This window comes from Aythya fuligula, chromosome 6, assembly GCF_009819795.1.
Source record: "Aythya fuligula isolate bAytFul2 chromosome 6, bAytFul2.pri, whole genome shotgun sequence".
Lineage (NCBI taxonomy): Eukaryota > Metazoa > Chordata > Aves > Anseriformes > Anatidae > Aythya > Aythya fuligula.
In genome coordinates, this window is record NC_045564.1 from 11,022,950 (window position 1) to 11,043,684 (window position 20,735).

A 20,735-nucleotide genomic window follows, 5' to 3' on the forward strand; every position below is an offset into this window, starting at 1 on the left:
TTCCACAGCATCTGCAGGTGAAATTCCACCCAACTGGTGCTGGGAACTCTGCCATCCATCACCAGTGTCCTAACTGGAGTGTGAGTGGTAAGGTGGCTGTGTTTGGTGATGCCAGGAGTTACTCATCCTGGGGAGGATGGCAGGAGGCTGTGAAGGGTTCAAAGGTGTCTTACAGGACTGAGCAATAAAGTAGCAGGTGCCACTGAGTGTGTGTGACTGTAAAAGTGATGCCAGCAGGGAAAAAGAGTAAACAGAAAATGCTCTGAGCTGGGCCTTACACTCAGGAGCAGCATCCTGACCCTGAAAATTTCAGCTCAGCAAAGAACAAAAAAGAAAAGCTTGAGGAAAGGTGGAGAGAACAAAATTAAGGAGACAGTGGAACAGGAAAAGGTTCGGGGAAAGACAAACAAGGACAAACCTGCTGGAAGCCAGGCTTTAAAACCAGATCAGAGGACATGATGGTTGGGCAGCATGACTAACTAGCAAAGGGTGTTAAATGTCTGTATGGACTCGAGGGGTGTGTGGAAGAGCATTACTGGGCAGAAAAAGTGTCTGGCTGAGAAGTCCCCTGGGCAGAACGGAGTTGGGAAAGTTGTCAGGGGAGGTATCAAATTTGCTTGCCCCACTCGTAGCACTGCTGGGGCTGCTACTTTTGGAAAAAATAAATAAATAAAAGATGGTAATAAACCAAACTGTGGTTAGATGTGATGTCTCTGTGTTTGTTTTCAGTCTCTCCTCTCTGCCTCTGTCTTCCCCGCTTTCACAGCAGCGTCTGAAGGTGGCTCTTGGGTGGAAGCAGGAGAGCTTTGGGCAGCGCTGACACACGGACACGCGAAGGGAGAGGCAGCAGGCTGGCTGCTCCTGGAGGGGGACAGCCGGGGATCGGGCTCAGGGCGATGGGGAGGGTTTTCTTGTGAAGCCCTGGAGTGTGCAGGTACACTCGTGGGGCTGGGAAACTGGGCAGCTTCACCCCATCTGGTGGGACATCAGGGGATCCGCAGCGACACGAGCCTGGGGCGCAGCGTCCTGCAGGCGCTACAGGAGGAGGAGAAGAGCACGAAAACAGCTCTCAAGCGGTCGACTTTTTTTTTTTGTGGGGGAGAAAAAAAAAAAATGGTTCTGTGTTTGGGTTCCCGACTGCCGGCGCTCCCCGTGCCGGGGCGGGGAAGGGGCCGGGGCCGTGCCGGGGCCGCCCCACAGCCCTGCGGCTTAAACCCCTCCTCCGGCCGGTGCTCGGCGCTGCCGGCGGGACGATGTACGCCGGGAGGAAGAGGAAGAAGCCGGTGCCCAAGAGGTGGGGACGTGGGGGGCTCGGGCAGGTGCCCCCGGAGGGGCTGGGGGCTGGGGAGGGGGCGCGAGGCTGCTCCGGGGTGAGCCCGGGGGAGATGGGGCTGGGGCCGGGGCCAGGCTTTGTTCTGATGAGGGTCTCTTTGCTGTTTGCTCGGTGCTTTTGGCTGATTTTTTTAAAGGATTAGATTTGGAGGCGGTGTATCAGCTGGAGGAACCTTGGCTGACGTTGCTGTCCCCCGGTACTTGGCTGGTTGCAGAAGTGCGAAGCTTCCTGCTGGGATCCCTGATCAAAGGGCAGACGGGGGAAAAAATACGGAGCGGCAGCGCTGCAGCCTTTGCCCCACTCCGAGCCGTATCACCAGGCTGTGTCCCACGAACAGGACAGGTGCTCAGACCTCTTCAAAGTGCCTTTTCTCGCTGGTTCAGCAGGCACTGGGCTGTACCTGTGTGTGCCAGGGCTCGGCGTGCTGTGCTCAGGTTGCAGCACTCCCGGGGCTCTGACAGCAGAGAGGAAGCGTGGGCAGAGCCAGTCTTAAGGGCAGGGAGTCTGAACAGGTTGGTAGGATGCAGGGATACATCCAGACCAGGTTCCGCTGTTCCTGTGGTCAGGGGAAGCATGGTTTGCTGCAGTGCTCACCTGTGGCTAATGGTGTGGTTGTGCTCATGTCCATGCCTTTCCCTCGCTAAGCGTGCCCGATGGGGGCTGGCAGTGTTCCTGCTGGCTTGCACGGAGCCCATGAGCTGCATGGCAGTGAACTGTCTCCGAACCTGTCTCCGAAGAGCACTCAGAGGCTTCTTCACTCTGGCACCCATAAGGACAGAGCTCCCTGGTGCAGCATGTGCCTGTATAAGCAGGCTGCCGAAAGAGCAGCCCAGCAACCCCATAGCCTCCCTGCTATTCCCTCCAGTGCTTCAGTGCTATCTGTGCCACCCCATGTGTCCCCGAGTGCTGCCAGCACTGCCGGGCTGCCCAAAAGACCCTGCTATGCCTCTGCGTTTTGCCCCTTCCCATAAAGGCAGCGCTACTTGCCCATCTCCCTTTTCTTCCCCTTTCTGGCTACTTGTGAGCTGTATTTGGGTACTGAGTGTGCAGAGCTCTTTTCTTTAAAGGATGCCTGAAGAAACTCAGAATTAATTCACTGCTATTTTTATTTTTTTCCTCCTCGACTCTCTCTGATTAAAAACAATATTATTTTTTCCTCCCTGATGAGTGACTGTGGTTTCAAAAGTGCTTGTTAAGCCAGTGGCTAATGGAGTACACAAAAGCACTAGTGCCAATGTGTTTTGTATGGCTTGTATGGACAAGTTTGGTGATGAGTTGCACCTAATCTCTCTGAGAAGAAGGGTATATCTCTCCTGATGCTTATCTTACAAAGCAGCATGATTGCGCTTTTCTGGAGAAATGCTGCAATTTTCTGTCCGCGCTTAGAAGAGCCATCAGTAGCTCTCCACAATAAAAATTCAACAGGCACCTCGCTGTATTTCATTTAATACTCATTTCCTCTCTTGTCACACATGTGAGCAGCCCTGCCAGATGGGATTTGAGAGCAGTATTAGAGGGGAGAGCTTAAATTGCTCCTAAATACTGGCAGATCCTGTTACCCGAAGCTGCTTTATGAAGCAAGGATGCCTGCAGAGAGAGTTTGTGGTTACACAAATTACATCAAAACAATATGGGTTGCATGTTAGGGGATGCAATTTAACCAAGTACAGGGTAGGGTGAGGGTTCCCTGTGAAGTCTGAAGTGCTTTTCTTCAATCTAAAAAATTCAAATCAGCATTAAAAAGCAAAAGACACAAGGTGACATCCCAGACTCATTAGTCATCAACAAACCTCTTACTGTTGTGGCTGGGGCTTCAGCTCTAGTGTGTGCACTAAGTGCAGCTGGTGGAGATGGGTCTCCAAGCCAGCTGCTGGCAGACAGGAGCTGTTCTTGCAGGCTCAGCGTTGCTCCTGGAGCCTACGTTAGGCATCGGATGTTGCTTTAGGTGGAAAATGCCCATCTGAAAGGGTCAGAAATTAGAAGATTGGAAGAAAATAAATAAAATAAAAAACAAAACAAAACAAAATCAGCATGTTTTTTTAAAAAAGAGCCTGTTCCCTAAGTGCTGTGCCCTAAGCTGCCCTGCGTAGGATCTCGTCATCCAAGTGCTGCCATTGATTTTCACGCGTGCTTCTCTTTGTATCATCAGTCAATGAGTAAAGCAGTGGGTTCAGGCTGCAAGCACTCTCTCTGACTTCCAAGTAAGGAAAAGAGGTCTGGTTGTGAAGCCTCCTTATCTGTTTAAGATGATAAATGTGATTGTGGGAGCAGAATTTAGAGGAAACTAGCTGAGAAAAATTGAAATAAAAATCTCTCTGGACCTTCCCACTTCCCATTCTTGCCGCAAGGCCTTACAGAGGTCACCTAATGTTTTACTGCCGTGGCTGCAGTAACACCAACCCTGGGCTTGGGGAGAGCCCGCCAGACAAGCTGCGTTTACTTAAACTCTGCTTTCCCTTTTCCAGCCCCAAACCACCACCTCCCGAGGGTGTGAAGTCCAACCCCTCCAAGCGGCACCGGGACCGGCTCAACCAGGAGCTGAACAAGCTGACGGGCTTGCTGCCCTTCCCCGAAGATGTGTGCACCAGGCTTGATAAACTCTCCATCCTCCGACTCGTGGTGGGGTACCTGAAGGTGAAGAGCTACCTGACAGGCGAGTATCTCGCATGGGTGTTGAGCGGGGTTAAAAAACTCCTGGGCTCGGTCCCTGCTGTGCTTCTGTCATCCCATCCTGAAGTGGAGTTTGCTTTGGGGTGGAAGGTGGCATCTCCTGAAGATAGGAGGATTATTAGTCATAATATCCGACCCTTGTATGCTAGTGTGTCAGGGTTACATCTTTAGCTGTGGTACTGGCAGGAAAATGTCCTGGAAAACAGGGGAGGAAAGTGTCACATCTCCAGAAACGTGGAGGGGCTGGCGGAGGTTGCAGGGAGGTGCTCTGGCCATGGTACACCTATCCCTCAGACCATCCTTTGCTGCCGTGACGTGGGTTTTGTGTCTCCTCTGGAAGGAATCCCCTTCACTTCTGGATGCTGCACATCCAGACCTAATCCTCTTCGGTCAGTTATAGGTCTCTGAAAAGAAACCTCCTTGGAAAGTGAGACCATTTAGCAGGGCTGCTCTGTTTGTCACCCCAGTGCCCTGCGGATGGCCGGTTAAGCAAAGCTGATCCTAAGGCACTTGTTCAGTTTGGCATCTCATTAGCTCGTTTCTCTCCCCTTTCTTCCTTGGGATCTTGGTGGTTTGCTGTTGCTTGCCTCCCTGGCACAGCTGGGCTCAGCTGCGGTGGATCTGTTAGGTCTGTAATGAGCTTTTCTCTCAGACTGAGCATGATGCCTCATACCCAGAGACCCCAATCCAATTTTTGCTGGGTTAAGCTGATAGGCCTGGAAAGCCAATCTCCTTGCATTTGCCCCTCTGAAGCCCAGCTGCTTGCCAGCCACTGTGGAGACCCTGGTAAAATGCCAAAACCAGACTAGAAAAGCGACTGAGGCTGGACACTGCTGCTTCTTTGCTTTTGCTCTTGGCACCAGCGTCTTTTTGGTATATTTCTCCCCCATGTGTGTAGCTCCCTACCTCCTGCTTGCAAGCTCCCCCAGCAGCAGTAGCCCTCCAGATGTGTAGTATGAGATGTGTTTTGGATGCTGTTGGGTTCCTCAAAGGCCATGCTGGACTGAGAACAAGCCTCGCCAAATGTTTCTTCCTCTTGCCTGCTTTTTGCAGGGCAAATCTGGGGAACGGGATTCAATCTGTGCCCATCTGGCTGGGTAGGTCCTTGCTGACATGCGACCTAATGCCACAATGGCAAGGTGCGATGGTGTTGGTAGCTCTGGGATGCTTCAGGTCCTTCTGTCCAAGACAGTGCTGGCACAACGTTGCTTGGCTGCCCTTCAAGGCAAGGCACCAGTTAGCTCTCCTTACTGGTGTGGCAGGGCCCTGCGGCATCCAGGTGATGCAGCAGGCAGGAGGTGAGGGAGCTGTGCAGGCTCTGCGCTCCCGTGAGCCACCATCACCGCCTGCCCCTGCCCCTGGCAGGGCACGGACCGCAGGCTGCGGTGCAAATAAAGCCTGAGGGGCTGCCAGGGATCGCTTTCATAACCTGGTTACAAGAGGAATTGCTCAAATGTCCTGCAGCTGGGGGAGGAATGACCTCGTGTGTGCACAACGTGGAGCAGGGACAGGGCACACGGGGCAGGGACAGGCATGTGTTTTGTCTCCAGAGCCTTCTGCTCCACAGGATGGGTGATGGACCCTGGTCGTGCTGCCTGTGGGGAGGTGAAGGCAAAGAGCATGGAGGGCAGAAAACCACCAGCATCGCGCTGCACTTAACAGCTCTTCTTGTGTCATCTTTCCTCCAGAACGAATAAGCCCGGCTCCCTTAGCTCTTGCCCCATGCCGGGTCCGTGACCTGTCCCTCAGCCCCCCAGCTGGGGATGCCTGCCCCAAACACTGCTCCAGTAGGGGTGCACATTCCCAGAGCAAGAGCTGTGCTGGAAAAACCATCCTTGTGTGGATTCACATCCAGCTGGAGACTCGTCCTCATCTTGGAGACCCCTTCTGCCAAGCCAATTACTCCCATTAGGCCACTGTGCCTTTGATTTCTTTCCCCCCCTGCCTTGCTTTGCCCACGTCTGCCTTGAAATTCATCTTGTTTGACTTCAGATCATTCCAACGATTCATCGAGGTCAACTTCTGTTCTGGCCCTGCCTGCTGAAGCCGTGTCATTGAGAGTTATGGCAGCCTGACCCATTGCATCAGGCGTTTTGGGGGATGACAGCAAACCCCCTTGTGTTGCACTCTGTGGTTTATTTTGCTGCTGGATGCTTTCCACTTTGTGCAAGCTCCCCCCTGCAGCAGCAGGAGAGCGTGGTGTCACCTGGCGAGCATCCCTGTCACTTGCTGGACCCTTTGCTTCAGCAGCCAGAGCCCCTCGCCGCATCTCCAGGCTTTAATTGGTGCCACACTGACCGGGAGCTCCTCTTTCCAAGCACTTCTAGTCCCGGCACTTGCTCTTTCTCCTAGGCAAAGGGTTAACATCGAATGTGCAGAGCCTAAGTATGGGGTTATTTACCAGTTTGGCAGGGTGGCGGGTGACCCTGAACACATGCCCCCACGGGCTGTGTCACAGGTTAAAAGTAAAAACCCCAGGCACTGCTGGAGGTGCTTCTCGCAAGGAATGCGATACCTGCCAGGAAATCTGTCGGGGCTGAGCCCCCTGGCTTGGCTTCGTGTCTTTGGAGCAGGCATTCAGGGCTCCGGGGGCAGGAGGCAGACCTGTTTGCAGGTGTGCAAGAGGAATTTAGCTGATGCCTGTGTCTCTCTGCTGGAGTTCCCTCCTCGCTTTGTCAAATCTCACATGCAGCCTCCTCCTTTGTCTCCTCATTCATGAGTGCAATAAGTGGGTGTCTGTGGAAAATGGGGTCCTGTGCTGCCCAAGATCCCAGCCCTTGGGTGCTTCAGAGCTTCTCAGCATGGCTTCTTGTTGCTGCTGGGGGCTTTCTTAATCCTTTTATTCTCAGTTCAAGTGTTTGGAGGCAGACTGGTAAGAGACAAGAGGTGGATGATGCTTCCTCTGAACAATCCTCTGGTCCTACCTGCATGTGTGCACCGGCTCTGCTTCCTCCTGCTACCCTGATACAGCTTTTTCAGGTTTGGAAACTTGCTCAGGAAGACCCTGCAGAGGTGACAGGCCTTCGGCTGGTTTCTTTGTGGTGGGGTGGAAGGATTCACGTACCTCTCAGACGGAGGGGCTAGGCTGTCCTGCAGAGCATGCGACACCTGCTTGATTTACCAGGCAAGTTTTCCTGGAGTTTGGCGTCCGTGTGGAAGAAGTGACCACTTTCTGGCGATCCCACTGGTTGTATCTCAGACCAAGCACGGCTCTCACGTTGAGGGAACAAGCCCAGGTCCTGCTCTGCGTGCTGAACTTAGAGCTGGGTTTGCTGTGCAGATCTGTGTGTCTACTGTAAATGTTTACACTGTGACTTTTGTCAGGTTGCTTCATCTGGTGGACAAAGCAAAACAGATTTGTGGTAGGTGCACGTTAAAGGCTCAGTGACCCAGAGGTGAGTATTGCTGCACGCTGGAGCACGTCTAGACAGGGTGCTTAGCCTTGGCTGGGGTACCCCGTCCTGCTGGTGCTTGCCCTTTGCTACCAACAAACTCAAAGCAGAAAAGGAATCAAGAGCAAAACTCTCTGGGAAACTGTCTCCCAAAGCTCTGGCATCCCCATGGCTTTCTTCTTCTCACCCGGTGCCAAACTTGCATGTTCCTGCTCAGATGTCCCTGCATCGCTCCTGTGTAACATTGCTTTTAGCTCATCAGCAGCTTCCTCAGGGCATGAGGAAGAGGAGGCTGCTGCACGCAGTGAGGGGAGCAGCCCAGGTGAGCACGTCAGGGCAGTCCTGCCTGCTCGCACCTGGGGAAGGGTGACAGCTATCGTGACTTCTGCCTGGGATCCCAGCTGATTAAAGCAGGCAGCAGGATTGCAGCTGGAAGCTCACAGGGATTTCATTTTCAAAAGTTGAAAGAGGGTTTTTTTTGTTTGCTTGTTTGTTTGTTTTTTTTTTTTGTGTGTGATTTGATCTTGGTTCTGGATCATGGGGCTGTTTGGAAAACAGAAGAAGCTATTGCAGGATAATGACTCACGGGATTGTCTTTTAAATCTGCTCTGCTTTCAAGTGTTCTCCTCCTTCCGCCTGTGCTCTAATGACAAACCAGAAAAAAATTGTAGCTTGCTGGAAATGACAAGCTTCAGGCATCGAGAGGAAAGCTCTCAAAGCTCCATGTGTCTGTGGGCTCATCTCCAAGGAGAAGCGTGATGGCTGCACAAAACCAACCATCTCAGGCTTGGTGTATGGAAGACGTGTGTCCTGAGCCTTGGTGAGGGCAGGTTTGGTCTCAAGAAGTGTGGTGCCAACACTGCTCTGCAGCTGGGAGCTGCTCTCTGGAGCTGCGATGCCAGAGCAGACTTGCAGGCCAGTTTTTCTTTAATTTCTTCCTATAGTTGGCCCGTTCTGGCTCCTTACCAGCCTGTTAAACCATCAAAAGGAAAAGTCACTTAGAGGTCTTACCAATTCTGTAAAAGATAGATGAACGTCACTGCCAGACCTTACACGTTGGCAAATTGGTGGTGGTGGACAGTGGTTGCCACTTGGACCAGTGTCTAGCAGTCTCCTGGATAAATCTGGGGAGAGTTTGCTGATCCCCATCTTCTCAAGAGCGCATGCCCAAGGAGAAAAGCTTGGCTCTGCCTCTGCAGTGCTGCTGGATGCTCTGGGCTCTCCCTGGTGTGATGAGAGCTCCGTTTGCTGCGAGCAGAGAGACCTTCTCAAAAGCTTGGATGGATTCGTTTAGTGCCGAGCGGCTTGGAAAACCTCCAGAGAGCTGGAGATCTGTGCTGGGGTTCATTTCCTAGGGTTCACGTAACAGAAGAAGCAGATGCTGAGGGCTGCAGGCAAACATCTTGGGGTGGCTGCTGATGCGGCAAAGAGCTGGCGGTGCCAAAGAGGGGAGCAGCAAGAAACTGGGGCTGACACCAGTGGTGTCAGGTCATGGGCTGTGGGGAGCAGTCAGCGCTGCAGCTGGCACCGGTTGATGTGAGTGTGTTTATTTGTACCCTGCGCCCACCTCGTGGTTGAAACATAATTAAGATGAACTTAGGGAAAGTCTTGAAGTCCATTTGGGTTGGGAAAGACCTCTAAGATGGTGCAGTTAGGAGAGCTGGATGCAAATTCCCTGTTTGTGCTGGGGACTGACCCTGCTTGGCCTAGGAGATCTCAGGAGGTCCCTTCCAACCTCTGCTGTCGTCTGGCTCCGTGACTCTCTGCTGTGGGGCATCACCAGGTCATCCCACTGCAGTCGGCATTAACTCAGCTTTTCTGTTCACCTCCTCATTGCTTGTTATTCCCATAGCCCATCACTGCAGGGGCCTGGACCTGAAATAACCGATGCAATAATGGAAGTCAAGTTTGGGGCTTAAATCCCTCCCTGGGCAAAACCCTGAAGGATCGTGCAGGAGCGTTTGCAGCAGCGGATTGGAGAGGCTGACGTGGGCTCTGGGGCTGCCAGCGCTCCCCTGGGCATTTCTCTGCTCCCTGGAAGAAGGCTGGGTGACTTCTTGCCATGGGTTTGTGATCTGTGGGTTTGGCGTTTGGCTGCGGAAGGCTGTTTTACTTGGATGGCGTGAGCCTGATCTGCTTGGCACTGTGCCCTCGTTAAACAGCCGAGGCAAAGGTCGGTGCTAATTTGATGGGGTTTGGGATCGGGTCCAAGAGGAACACAATTGCGCGTGGTGTGGTGTTACTGGAAGAGCTGGGAGCTCCTGGCTTCATGCTGCCAAGCATCTCTGGAGCCTGTTCAAAGAGAAACATTTGCTACAGGTGAAGTCTGTCATCTCCCGCTGGTGCAACTCAGCCCCTGAGAGCAGAACTGACCCCAGGAGCTTCTGCTGATAACTTTTTCTTTCCCATTGACGAAACTATGCCAGAGGCAAGGGACGTTGTTGGCTTCCATGGCTGAACTGCAGTGTTTGTTTTCACAAATGCGATGAGCTAAAGGTGAAGGGATTAGATTGCTTCGCTCCTATTTCCTTTTCTCATGCTTGAGGTCTTCCTCCGCACCGCAGGGCTTAGGAGCCTCCTTTCGAGGGCAAGGATCACCAACCCAGCAGGTTCGCAGGGACCAGGAGCTTCTTTCCCTGCTGTTCTTGCCAGATCCACTAATGCTCAAAACGTTATTGATCCTGGCTGACATCTCAGCTGGTGCTTTGACTGAAAAGCTTCTGGTCTTTGGGGATCACAGCAGCAGCAGGAAGCCTCCTTCAGCACTCTGGCTGGCTAACATGTGGGTTCAGGACAGAACTGGGTTTCTTCCACTCTTCTTAGACAAGACACACCAGTAGCCTCTGTCCCAGAGCTTTGAGAACATGGGTGATGAACAAATGGCTTCAGCAAGGATTTATCCAGTAGCTGCAGATCAGTTGTGCGCCGTGCTATTTTATTTTTTTTTTATCTTGTATTAATTAGCAAAGATTTTCTTGGAGACCCATACTATGAAATTCACAGGGCTGCTGAGATTTGCTGGTTTAAGCCTTTAAAAGCTTACTTTATGTTCAATTTTTTTTCTTGGTGGGCATGCACAGGGCATAGGCTGAGAGGAGACAAACTCACTTCAGCTTTGGAAAAAGAGTTCCCAAGGCACTGTCTAATAAAGAAAAGGAGGAAAAAGCACAAAAGGTGTCAGTGGTGGCTTCTGTGCTCTTGGCTGAAGGAGACACGGCCTTGGGAGGGTGTGCAAGGGAAAGAAGTACAGCAAAGAACTTAAAATGTTGTTTTAAATGGTTTTCAGGCAGTCCTGGGGTTTGTTTTAACCCCCTTAACAGCGGGCTCTTCTCCAGCAGGGACGTCTCTGTCACCTTCAGCCAGCAGGAGAAAGGGGGGCTCCGAGCCACCAGCATGCATCAGCAGCGTGCAGGGCCAGCAGCCAGCACGCCTCGGGGGAAGGCTGCCTTTGGTGGGGCCGAAATCCCACAAGCTGTTTCTGGTGAGGGCAGATGGATGCGCTGGTGGAGTCCCCCAGAAGATAACGTGGCTCAAGAAGGTGTTTCAGGAGCACTCCTTCCCTCTGATAGGGTTACCTGTGTTGCAAACGGGCTGGTTTTGCTGCTCTTTGATTAAAAGGATTATTTTTTTCCATGCCAAGGCAAAAAGCAGCTGGGAATAGCCTCCACCCCCCTGGTTGGTATGTGGGCCTGGAGTCCTCTACCTGGATGCACTCAGGCGTCTCTTGGGACTGCTCTCAGCCCTCGTGGTTCTTGGCAGTGGGGGCATGGATAAGTTCAGAAATTGGTTTGGAGAGGGGAGAGCCACAGGGATGCTTTGCTCCAGGTGCTAGGGGAAAGCACCAGTCATGACACGGCTGAAGCTGGGTGGCTGCTTCCCATACAGGAGGTTTCCAGACCACTGTGGTTCCTGAGAGCAGCCCCAGCCCTGTGTGTCTGCTGGCTTTGTGCTCCACTGGCCACCCACAGCGGGGCAGCAAAGTCCCCTGCGGCACCAAGGCCTGACCACAGGTGTTAAAATGATGGAAATAAGGAGAGCCAACGCCACATGCTGCTGGATTACTCTGGTGGCAGAGCCCCATTCGTGCCCTAGCGTGAATTAATTTTGCTGGAAACAACAAAATGCACAAGTGGGTGTTGGATGTTGCAAGCCCACCGCTGTGCTGCTCTCCCTGCTGACACTGCTGGTGCATGGGGGGAGAAAGCTGGGGACCATGTGCATCTTCTCAAAGTGCTCGCTGTCCTTTTGGAGCTCTGTTTTGGAAGAACTTGGTTTCCTTTTGAATTTCCCTGCCAGCCTTCCCCAGCTCAGTGCTTCAGAGAGGAGTCAGCCCTTCAAAAGAGTTTAAAAAAAAAAAGGCTTGATGCTTCACGCCGAAACTATTCCACTCCATCATGTGCAAATTGGAGCCATACCCATACTACAGATGGGCTTCAGATATTTTTCCTTGTAGATCACTTGGCAGTCATGAGAGGAGGCTTTTTGCTTGGTATGATTTTTGTCCTGATTTGTAGGGGTGTTGATTTTTTGAAAGCCTTTGCAAAATGGGGTTGTGGTCCCCCACAGCCTGGCCAGGGCTTCTGCTTCATCGCTGCCTTGCACCTGCCTCTCAAAGCTCCCGTGGACGTGCCTTTTTGAGGGCAAGCAGAGCATCACCTGGCTTCAAACCTTGTCTTTCCCAGCCCTTCCCAGAAGGCTCACGTCCCCTGGCCTGGCTGATCAACCTCTCGCTAATTTGGGAAGCACCCGCACAGGACAGCTGCCCCCGGTGGAAACAAAAACGTGAGCACAGGGAAAGGCAAATTTATGGCATGGGCTAAAGCAACCCACAGAGGAGCTGCTGGGGATGGGAAGGCACTTGCTACGGGAGCAAACATGAGCTGAGCTCCCCTCAAGGGACTGGGGGCTCAGGATGGGGATGGCAGAAGACATGGGAGCTGCCTGAGCACCTCCGAGCATCACCCCATGGTCTGGCTGTCAGTGGTGGAGACCGAGGCTGGCTCTGCTTCACGGCCTCAGAGCATCCTCTCCCCTTCCTAATTAAGGCTGCGTGACTGCATCGGGCGGTGCGTCTCCTCTGTGTCTCCTTGTGCAAGACGTCCAGTTAATTATCCTTAACCTGGTTTCCGAGAGCCTGTGTGGGTGGCTCGTGGCTGTCACTCAGGCTCCCTGTGTGCATGGATCTGGGCAATGCTTTGACCTCAGACTTTTTTTGTACAAGGGAGAGACCACAGAGCCCGCTCCGAGGCCTTATGCATGCTTGTGTTTGAGTCTGCAAAATAAAAGCTGCCTGTGGTTGGAAGCGGAGTTCGGGCTCGTGCTGCCAAGTGTTTTTTTGGGGAGCCTCCCCAGCAGAGGAGGTGCCGCGCTGGGGATGTCGCCAGGCCCCCGTGCTGTTCCTGGAACAACCCGTTCTGTGCCTGTCCCGCCGGGCGTGAGGCCCCGTGAGCAGGGCAGGAGGTTTCACATCAGCTGCACCCACGGGTGTTGCCTCGAAGGCACGGAGCGAGGAAGCGTGAGGCAGCACCTGAATCAGCATGGGGAGGTCACGGCACCGAGTCCTGGGGCTGCCTGGGAGGCTTCCCAGGGATGGGACTGAGCAGGGAAGAGGATATCCTAGAGGAGGTGTTGGGCGAGCATAAAGGGGCTCTGCTCCAGCCCCCCCCGGTCCCATCTCCTCCCTCTGAGCAGGCTGCACGTGCACCAAGAAGCCCGGTGCAGCCATGCAGCAGCAGCACTGGGGAGGAGGAAGAGGAGGAGGAGGAGGGAGAAGCTCCCTGTTTGCCCCTTCTGCACTGATTTCTTGCCGTCTTGCTTGCAGCCGCAGGTACGGGTGGTGGTGACTGCGTGCGGGATCAGCCCCGAGCCCCAGGAGGGAACAGACGGACACATCTGCAGGTCAACGGGGAGCTGTTTCCAGAGGGGAACCTGCTGCTCCAGGTATGCTGCCCAAACCAGGCTCCGTGGGGTTTTCTCTCGGCTCCTGCTGTCTGCTAGGCACAATGGCTCATCCCAAAAGTGTCGTGCTGCATCCTCAAAGGGACACGGTTCAGAGCTGTGACCTTCTGGCAAAGGCACTGGGTGCTGCCTGCAAGCAAGGAGCTGATTCACCTGGCCAGAATGCTGCTAGCCTGGGCTGCCAATCGTGCGTGTAAGCCAGAAGGAAGAAGCGAGACAGAGAGGCTCCGAGGAAAGGCTGGCAGCTGAGTAAATATCCAGGCATTTCGGCTGGAAACGTGCTGCTCCTTGTGGATGCAGGGCAAGCCTGTGGGAGAGCTTTGATCTTTGCGTGGCTTTGTTCCTGACATCGCGCGTCTGCTTTTTGTGCCTCGAGTCCTCTTCTCCCTTCTTCCAGCCCTCCGGAGGAAAGCAGCAGATGCTTTGCTCTTCTTGAAGACCTGCCTTTGTCTTACACGAACGCCCCCCGTTACAGGCAGGCTGATGGGGGAGCTCCCGGGAGCGGAGCCCCCACAGGGGCTCTTGGCAAGGTGGTGGCTCCTGGGAGCTCTGTGGGACTTTGGCGATGAGACTTGGGCCACGCGAAGTCTCCCGGGTGGGCTCTGCTCCCAAGAACAGGCTCAGCCTGGTGGAATAACACAATAGGCAGAAGGGAGCCAGCGATTGCCCCAGTCCCACAATGGGGCCTCTCCCAAGTGCTCTCCAGGGGGCTGAGCCATGGCGTTGGCAGCTCTGGGTGTTTGAAGGCATCTGGAGAGCATTTGGGGTGTTAATGTGACTGAAATCCTGCAGCTGAGCTGCCCAAATTTTTCCCCAAGAACATTGTAATCAGGCACTGTCCTTCGCGGAAAGCTCTGACTTGGGGCCCTGGGGGGGCTGCAGCACACAGCAGAGGGACCGGTCCCCCTGCAAGGTGCACGTGTACAGCACCAGGCAACGTGCTCAAACCAATGGCACCTAAAATAATCCAGGCTACAAGGAAGCCCGTGAGCTGGTAGAGTTGGGCTAGGGAACTGGGTCAGGAGGGAAAATAAAGCTGGTGCTGCTTGGAAGAAAGAAACGGAGTCCTGAGCTTTTAATGGTTCAGCTGCTAAATGAAAGCAGAGCCTTGGAAGTTATTTGGAGAGTGGAGGGTGCACCCGAGATGCAGATGGGCTCCTCCTGGAGTCACCAGGCTGTGTGCAGCCCTTCTTCCCTGCCTGTAAGCCAACACAACGATGGCTCTACAGAAACAGCCAGGCTGCCTTCGATCACTGCTGATGCTAACAGTGAGCACCCCACGCCAACTAACTGAGGGCAAAAGCCTCGCCTGGTCAAGAGGTGCTTTCCTTTTAGTGTGTTCCCTGCAGAAGCAGGTGTCTTCCCATCCCTGGATGCTTCAGAAGCACCTGAAGGTGGTCCACCCATCCAGCAGCTGGACTAAAGCTAGGGAGAGTAACTCCAGGCTCAATTTATGCTTTCAGGCACTCAATGGATTTGTCATCACTGTGACCGGAGATGGCTACATCTTCTACGTCTCCCCTACCGTGCAGAACTACCTGGGCTTCCACCAGGTGGGTGCCGTTTGTTCCTGGGAGCTGCGGGGGCCTGGGGAGGAGGTGCTGACAGCCAGCACCCAGGCTTCGCTCTCCCATTGCGCTCTGGTCACTTCTGATGTGTGTTTTTATGTGAGTCATGTTCTTCTGGGGGCTGTGAAAGCCAACAAACACGCTTGCGACTTTAGTGGTAACAGATGCACGCTGAGCAATAGCAGCTCTTTGTCCCTTCCTCCTTGTGAGCGGGGTGGGAGCTTTCCCCCCTGTGGTTTAAACCAATAAATCCGGCTGCCGGGCTGCCTGCCTTCAGCGGAGTCACGGTGCTGAGCGGTGTCAGCGCCCTGACGTGCTGTGGGTTACGTGGGGTGCCGAGGGAAAGCAGGGCTCTACCCACATCCACCCCATTACCTCCGATTCGCTCTCCACACCACGTTCAAAACCCTTTTTTTCTTCCCGTTTCTTTACTCTCTATCACCGTATTTTTACCACCCACAAAGGAAAGCCTGTGCTGTGTCCTTCTCCAGATATCCCCCCTAGACAGGGCAGGGCTTGTTCCCTGCTAGGTGCCCCAAGCTCTCCTCCCCGTTATGTCGTTCCAGTCGGATCTCATCTACCAGAGCATCTTCGAGCTGATCCACACGGACGACAGAGCCGCCTTCCGCTGCCAGCTGCACCAGGGTGAGTGCTCCAGCTGCCAGCCCCAGGGAGCCCCCAGAGGCTGCCCCCGGCCCCAAACCCCACATCAGGCCACTGGTGACCACCAGGCACGTGGCTTCCCTGAGCCCCACAGCATCCCTGCATCCCTGCAGCTTCGTTTTCCCCGTGTTTCCTCAGCCGTTCCCGATGGATGCAGCGCCGCGGGCAGCCCCCAGCACCGCCGCCCTGAGCGCCTCTGCTTCGTGGAGAGGAGCTTCACCTGCCGCCTCCGCTGCCTGCTGGACAACTCCTCGGGGTTTCTGGTAATGCCAGGGCAGCCCCGGTGTCACCTCCAGGGGAAGTGGCTCTGAGCCTGGCCGGGTGGGATGGGATGGGATGGGATGGGATGGGATGGGATGGGATGGGATGGGATGGGATGGGATGGAGTGGAGCCCACTTGGTGCACTGTTCCTCCACTCACACCATTACGGTGGGACCCAGCAGGGGTCAGGATGTTCAGCCTGGAGATATCTCCCTGTTATCTGGGCGATCAGATATCCCTGATAACTGATGTCCCACCTGCAGCAGCAGTTGGTAGCAGGTCCCATGCCCAGCGAACGCGTTTGGTGCACGCAGGCGGCCACACACCCCGTGCGGGTGTGATTTGGGGCAGTCTGGCACAGCCAGTTCCCATTTCCTCACCGTTTGCCCTGTTTTCTAATCCCCTGCAAGGCCTTGAATTTCCGCGGGCGCTTGAAACTCCTCCTGGGGCAGCAGAAGAGGGCATCCCTGGTGCCTCCCCCGCTCGCCCTCTTTGCCATCGCGACTCCCCTCCAGCCGCTCTCCATCCTGGAGCTTCGGACCAAGACGCTGATGTTCCAGACGAAGCACAAGCTGGACTTCACCCCCACGGCCTGCGATTCCCGGTATGGCATCTCCCACCTCTGCCATGGCAAAACCTGGCCTCCGTCCGACCCCGGTGCCACGGGGTGCCTGTGCCGTGTGCTCTGCCCGCAGGGGGAAGGTCATCCTGGGCTACACGGAGACGGAGCTGTGTCGGAGGGGGTCTGGGTACCAGTTTGTGCACGCCGCTGACATGATGCACTGCGCGGAGAAACACGTGAGAAGTGAGTGCCAAGGGGAGCAGCATCGCGTGCTGGCTGTGTCCTGTGCCTTCTGCCTCGGCAGCGTGGGTGCAAGGGGTTGCTCGGCGTGGTGCAGCACGCGTGATGTCCCTGACCGCCTCCGTGCCGCCTCTGTTTCCTCCCTGCCCCAGTGATGAAGACAGGGGAGAGCGGGCTGACGGTCTTCAGGCTGCTGACCAAGAAGGGCACCTGGGTGTGGGTCCAGGCCAACGCCCGGCTGGTGTACAAAGGGGGTCAGCCCGACTTCATCATCGCCCGGCAGCGAGCCCTCTCGTGAGTATGGCCGGGTTCCCAGCCGCCCTGGGCACGGGAGGAGATGGGGCTGCAGCAGGGGGCAGGAGTCAAACAGCTCCAGGGAGGCTGTCACAGCCTCGTGTCTGCCAGGGGAGAGCTGTGGGCACGCAGCCCTTCCCTGAGCTGTGCCAGAGCTGCCTCTGGGCTCTCCAGAGCCCCTGTGCTCTGCCAGCAGTGATATAGCCAGCCCAGGGCAGGTCTGCGAGCTCAGATCTTGCTGTTCGGATGCTGGCCTGGAGAAGGTACTCATGCTGTTCCTGTCTCTCTTTCCTCCGCCCTGAAGAAATGAAGAAGGGGAGGAACATCTGCGGAAGCGGAACCTGCAGCTGCCTTTTAGCTTTGCCACGGGGGAAGCAGTCCTGTATGGGAACAACCTCCCTGATTTCCTGGACTCCTTCCAGGCGAAGGAGGAGTTTCAGACCAAGACAGAGCCCCGCGTGGAGCAGCACGCGGTAGATCCCAACTCCATTCTCGGGGCCATGATGAAGCAGGATGCGTCCATATACATCTCCCACACCGATGATGCGCCTCAGTTCTCCCTGCCAGATCTCGACGCTGAGCCTGATGGACCAAGTCGGGCTGAGAAAGCCAGCGATGCCAAGGAGGACAGCGACTCCCTCATGGTTGTTATTGAAACCCTCTTTGAGAAGAGCAAGGTGGATGGAAACATCTGCCAGACCCTCCAGAGCCTCAACGTGGACAACGTGGAGCTGCAGCAGTGGGAGGACACCCTGCTGAGCCTGGGTGCAGAGGAGTCACCGTCCCAGGACCTTGGTGAGAGCGTGGGCAGCGAGGTGAGCTCCTACATGGAGCAGATGCTCTCCAGGGAGGGTGCTGGGAGGAGCACGGACTTTTCATGCTCCAGCACTTCATCCTGCAGCGAGCAAGGCAGCTCTGCAGCTCACTTCCAGCACTGCTGGGCAACGAACTTGGCAGCTCCGCTGGCATTTCAAGACCCTCCGCAGCCCCCGGCAGCTGGTGCACAAGGCCAAGGTGCACTTCAGCTGGCAAACCCAGGAAAAGTGTTTCAGGCAGGACTTAGCACCTCCGTTCCCACAGACAGCACTCTTCCTAAAGGTCAGAGCCAGTCCACGTGTGCACTGATAGCCTCGAGCTGCCCACCTCCCCTGGACTCAAGTGAATTGGTGACTCGGTGGCACGACATCCCAGTCTGGACAAACCCTGCCCTCGCTTTGGGTCAGAGCGTGTCCCTCGGAGGCTGCCCCTCGGACGCTTGGGTGGCTGCAGCTCCGAAACAGCTGGAAACGGCAGGAGCACCCCTGGAATCGCAAGCTGCAATGGCCAGCAGCACGCAGAGCTCCCCAGGGGATGGGCTGTGGTTGCTGCCCCCCACACAGGGTGTGTGTGAGCACCTCCAGGGTGAGGACACCGCCTTCGCAGCACCGCCGGGAGCCAGCCAGCTGCCGGCGGGTGGTGGCTTCCCCAAACAGCCCCCGGGGATGCTGCCCGCACAGCTCGGTGCTTGCTGGGGCAGGGAGCAGGCAGTACTCGGTGAGGATGTGTGGTCCCAGCACCAGGGACTCGTGCTGGGGACCAGCCCGACTGCTGGCAGCCATCAGAGGGACCAGGCCGTGCCGCGTCACTGCGGGTACGGGAACAGCGCTGGGCTCTTCAGACACGAGGGTGCTTTTCTCAAGGATGCCACTAAAACATCCGTGTCCCAGCCTGTGTCCTGCCACCCAGGGGCACCAGCAGGATCGGGTGTGAGGTGCTCAGCATCTCTTCCTGTGGAGCTGGGTGTGACAGCAGCCTCCTGCCAGCCGGGCACCAGCTTCCCCCCAGCCTCCTCGGCGGGCATGCGGCCGCGCTGTGCGTGCCACGTCCAGCTGAAGGTGCGGTGCGAGGGCTGTGGGACCTGAGGGGCACCCCGTGGCACGTCTCGGTGGTCATGGGGTGAGGCACAGCCTTGTCTGGGGGCGGCTGTAGCTGTCTGCCCGCCCTGCAGCACGCACAGAGACTGAGCCCCCTGGCTTCCAGGCTCCTGTGTGCGCAAAGCGCCCAGAAACGCTTCAAACCACAGGCGTGGCTCCAAGCAGCAAACATTTCTTCTGGTTTTAACGTTTTCCTGGCCCCACCACCCCCAGCCAGCTCTGTAAAACAGGATTGGAAAAGCCCGTTTTGAAGCCTCACGGTGAGCTAGGAGCCACAGTTTGGGAACATTGTTTTGGAGCAGCCACCAGCAGCCAGGCACACCCATGAGTGGTGCTCCGTGCCTCCTGCCTGCCCAGCACTCTGACCTCCCGTGCCTGAAATGAGGTGCCCTCACAGAGCTCTCAGGCAGGCACAGAGGAGGGGTTTGGTGGCTTTTGCATCAGCAGTCTTTCAGGAAAATGCAGTCCTGTCACAGCAGGGAGGTTTGTCAGGCTCTTGGGGTCCAAAGAAGGACCTCTTCATCCCTGGGGCAGGGTTCTGGGAGGTGGATTTGGCCTCCAGCAGGGGCTGGGACCTTCCCTGGGAAATAGTTCCTATTGCTGACCCTGGGTTTGTCACTGCTGTGCAGTGCCGTCAGACAGAGGGACAGTGGAGCACTGCTGTGGCTTTGTCAGAGCAGTGAGGAAAAGGCAGCAAGGAGAGGAGCGACTGCCTTCTGCCTCTCCACTGTGGACCAGCTTCGTGGCCTTAAACCTGTTCTGGAGACTGGCACAACCACTCTGTTAAATGCCCTTGTTTGTTTGTTTGTTTGTTTTAAGCCCAAGGCATGAATATTTTCCCCCTGCCTGCCACGGGGCAAATTCTCCCAGGTTTGTCAGGCAAAGCCCCCAGCAGAACAGGCTCAACCAGAGCACCGAGTCTGAGACCAGGCAGGGCCAGCTGGGCTGGTTGCAGAGGTCAACGTGGTTGGGGACCTCCAGGTCACCCCGAGCTGCACCCCTGCCCCTCAGCCTCTTACACCAGTGCTCAGCACGTGCTGCACCCATCCCCAGCAGCCTGGAGGAGCACCCAGGGGTGAGCAAGGAGCCGAGCTGTCGTGACGCAGAGCCTTACGCATCAACTGGCCCCAAAGCCTTGCTGCTGGGGGCTGACGCAGACCCCCTGCTGCTCTGTTACTCGTGTCTTAATTCTTTACGAGTTCTGTGTGTGCATCCACGGTCTGTTTTCCTGGTGGTGTCTCATTTTCCACTCTGTGATCTCTTTGTATGCCACTTGCCGACGGATGATGTCGGGGGGAGGGCGAAGCAAAGATGTACGGAAACTCCCCCGCTGCATTTTGTTGTGTATTAAAAGTCAATTTGCTTTGTAGCAGCCTGATGGTTTGTTTGACCTGGAACAGTGTCTCCCCATTTCCCTCTTGACTGAGCAAGCACTTGAAAAAGCCTGCTGCCAGCCTGGCCGCGGGTCGCCTTTCTCTGGGCTTTGGCTGAAGGAGGGGACGGTCCCCACTCACCCCCTCCCCTGTGTGTCCCCTTGTACCACCACGCACACACAGCCCCCTGCTACGGTGTGCAGATGTCATACTGATGGTCCCTCACCCCCAGGGTGCTGACACAAGTGCTAGCACATGCATTTGGTGGGGGGCTCCCTGCCCCGTTTCCCCCGTTTAGCCACCACATTCCTTAATAAAGGGTCCCTCCCCAGCTCTCCTGTCTCCCCTTTAAGCACTGAAAGGCCACTACAAGGTCTCCCCAGAGCCTTCTCCTCCCCATGCTGACCCCCCAGCTCCCTCAGCCTGGCTCTGCAGGAGAGGTGCTCCAGCCTCTGCCCATCCTCCTGGCCTCCCCTCGCCCTGCTGCCTGCGCTCGTGTGGGTGCAG

The 20,735-nt window shown here is 55.6% G+C and overlaps 1 protein-coding gene across 1 annotated transcript; it reads left to right on the forward strand.

Moving 5' to 3' along the window:
* The first annotated feature begins 1,253 nt into the window (after positions 1 to 1,253).
* LOC116490614 (aryl hydrocarbon receptor-like) lies at positions 1,254 to 18,843 on the forward strand. The gene is made up of 10 exons (XM_032189986.1): positions 1,254 to 1,294; positions 3,799 to 3,986; positions 13,217 to 13,335; positions 14,817 to 14,906; positions 15,488 to 15,566; positions 15,723 to 15,847; positions 16,257 to 16,450; positions 16,542 to 16,651; positions 16,801 to 16,942; positions 17,247 to 18,843. The coding sequence occupies exons 1-10, from the start codon at positions 1,254 to 1,256 to the stop codon at positions 18,841 to 18,843; spliced, it is 2,685 nt and encodes an 894-aa protein (XP_032045877.1).
* The last annotated feature ends 1,892 nt before the right edge of the window (positions 18,844 to 20,735 follow it).

Coding starts and splice junctions, on each gene's coding strand:
- LOC116490614 (XM_032189986.1), top strand. CDS start 1,254: ATGTACGCCGGGAGGAAGAGGAAGAAGCCGGTGCCCAAGAG. Junction 1,295..3,798: donor AAGAAGCCGGTGCCCAAGAG/GTGGGGACGTGG, acceptor TCCCTTTTCCAG/CCCCAAACCACCACCTCCCG. Junction 16,943..17,246: donor GCCCGGCAGCGAGCCCTCTC/GTGAGTATGGCC, acceptor TCCGCCCTGAAG/AAATGAAGAAGGGGAGGAAC.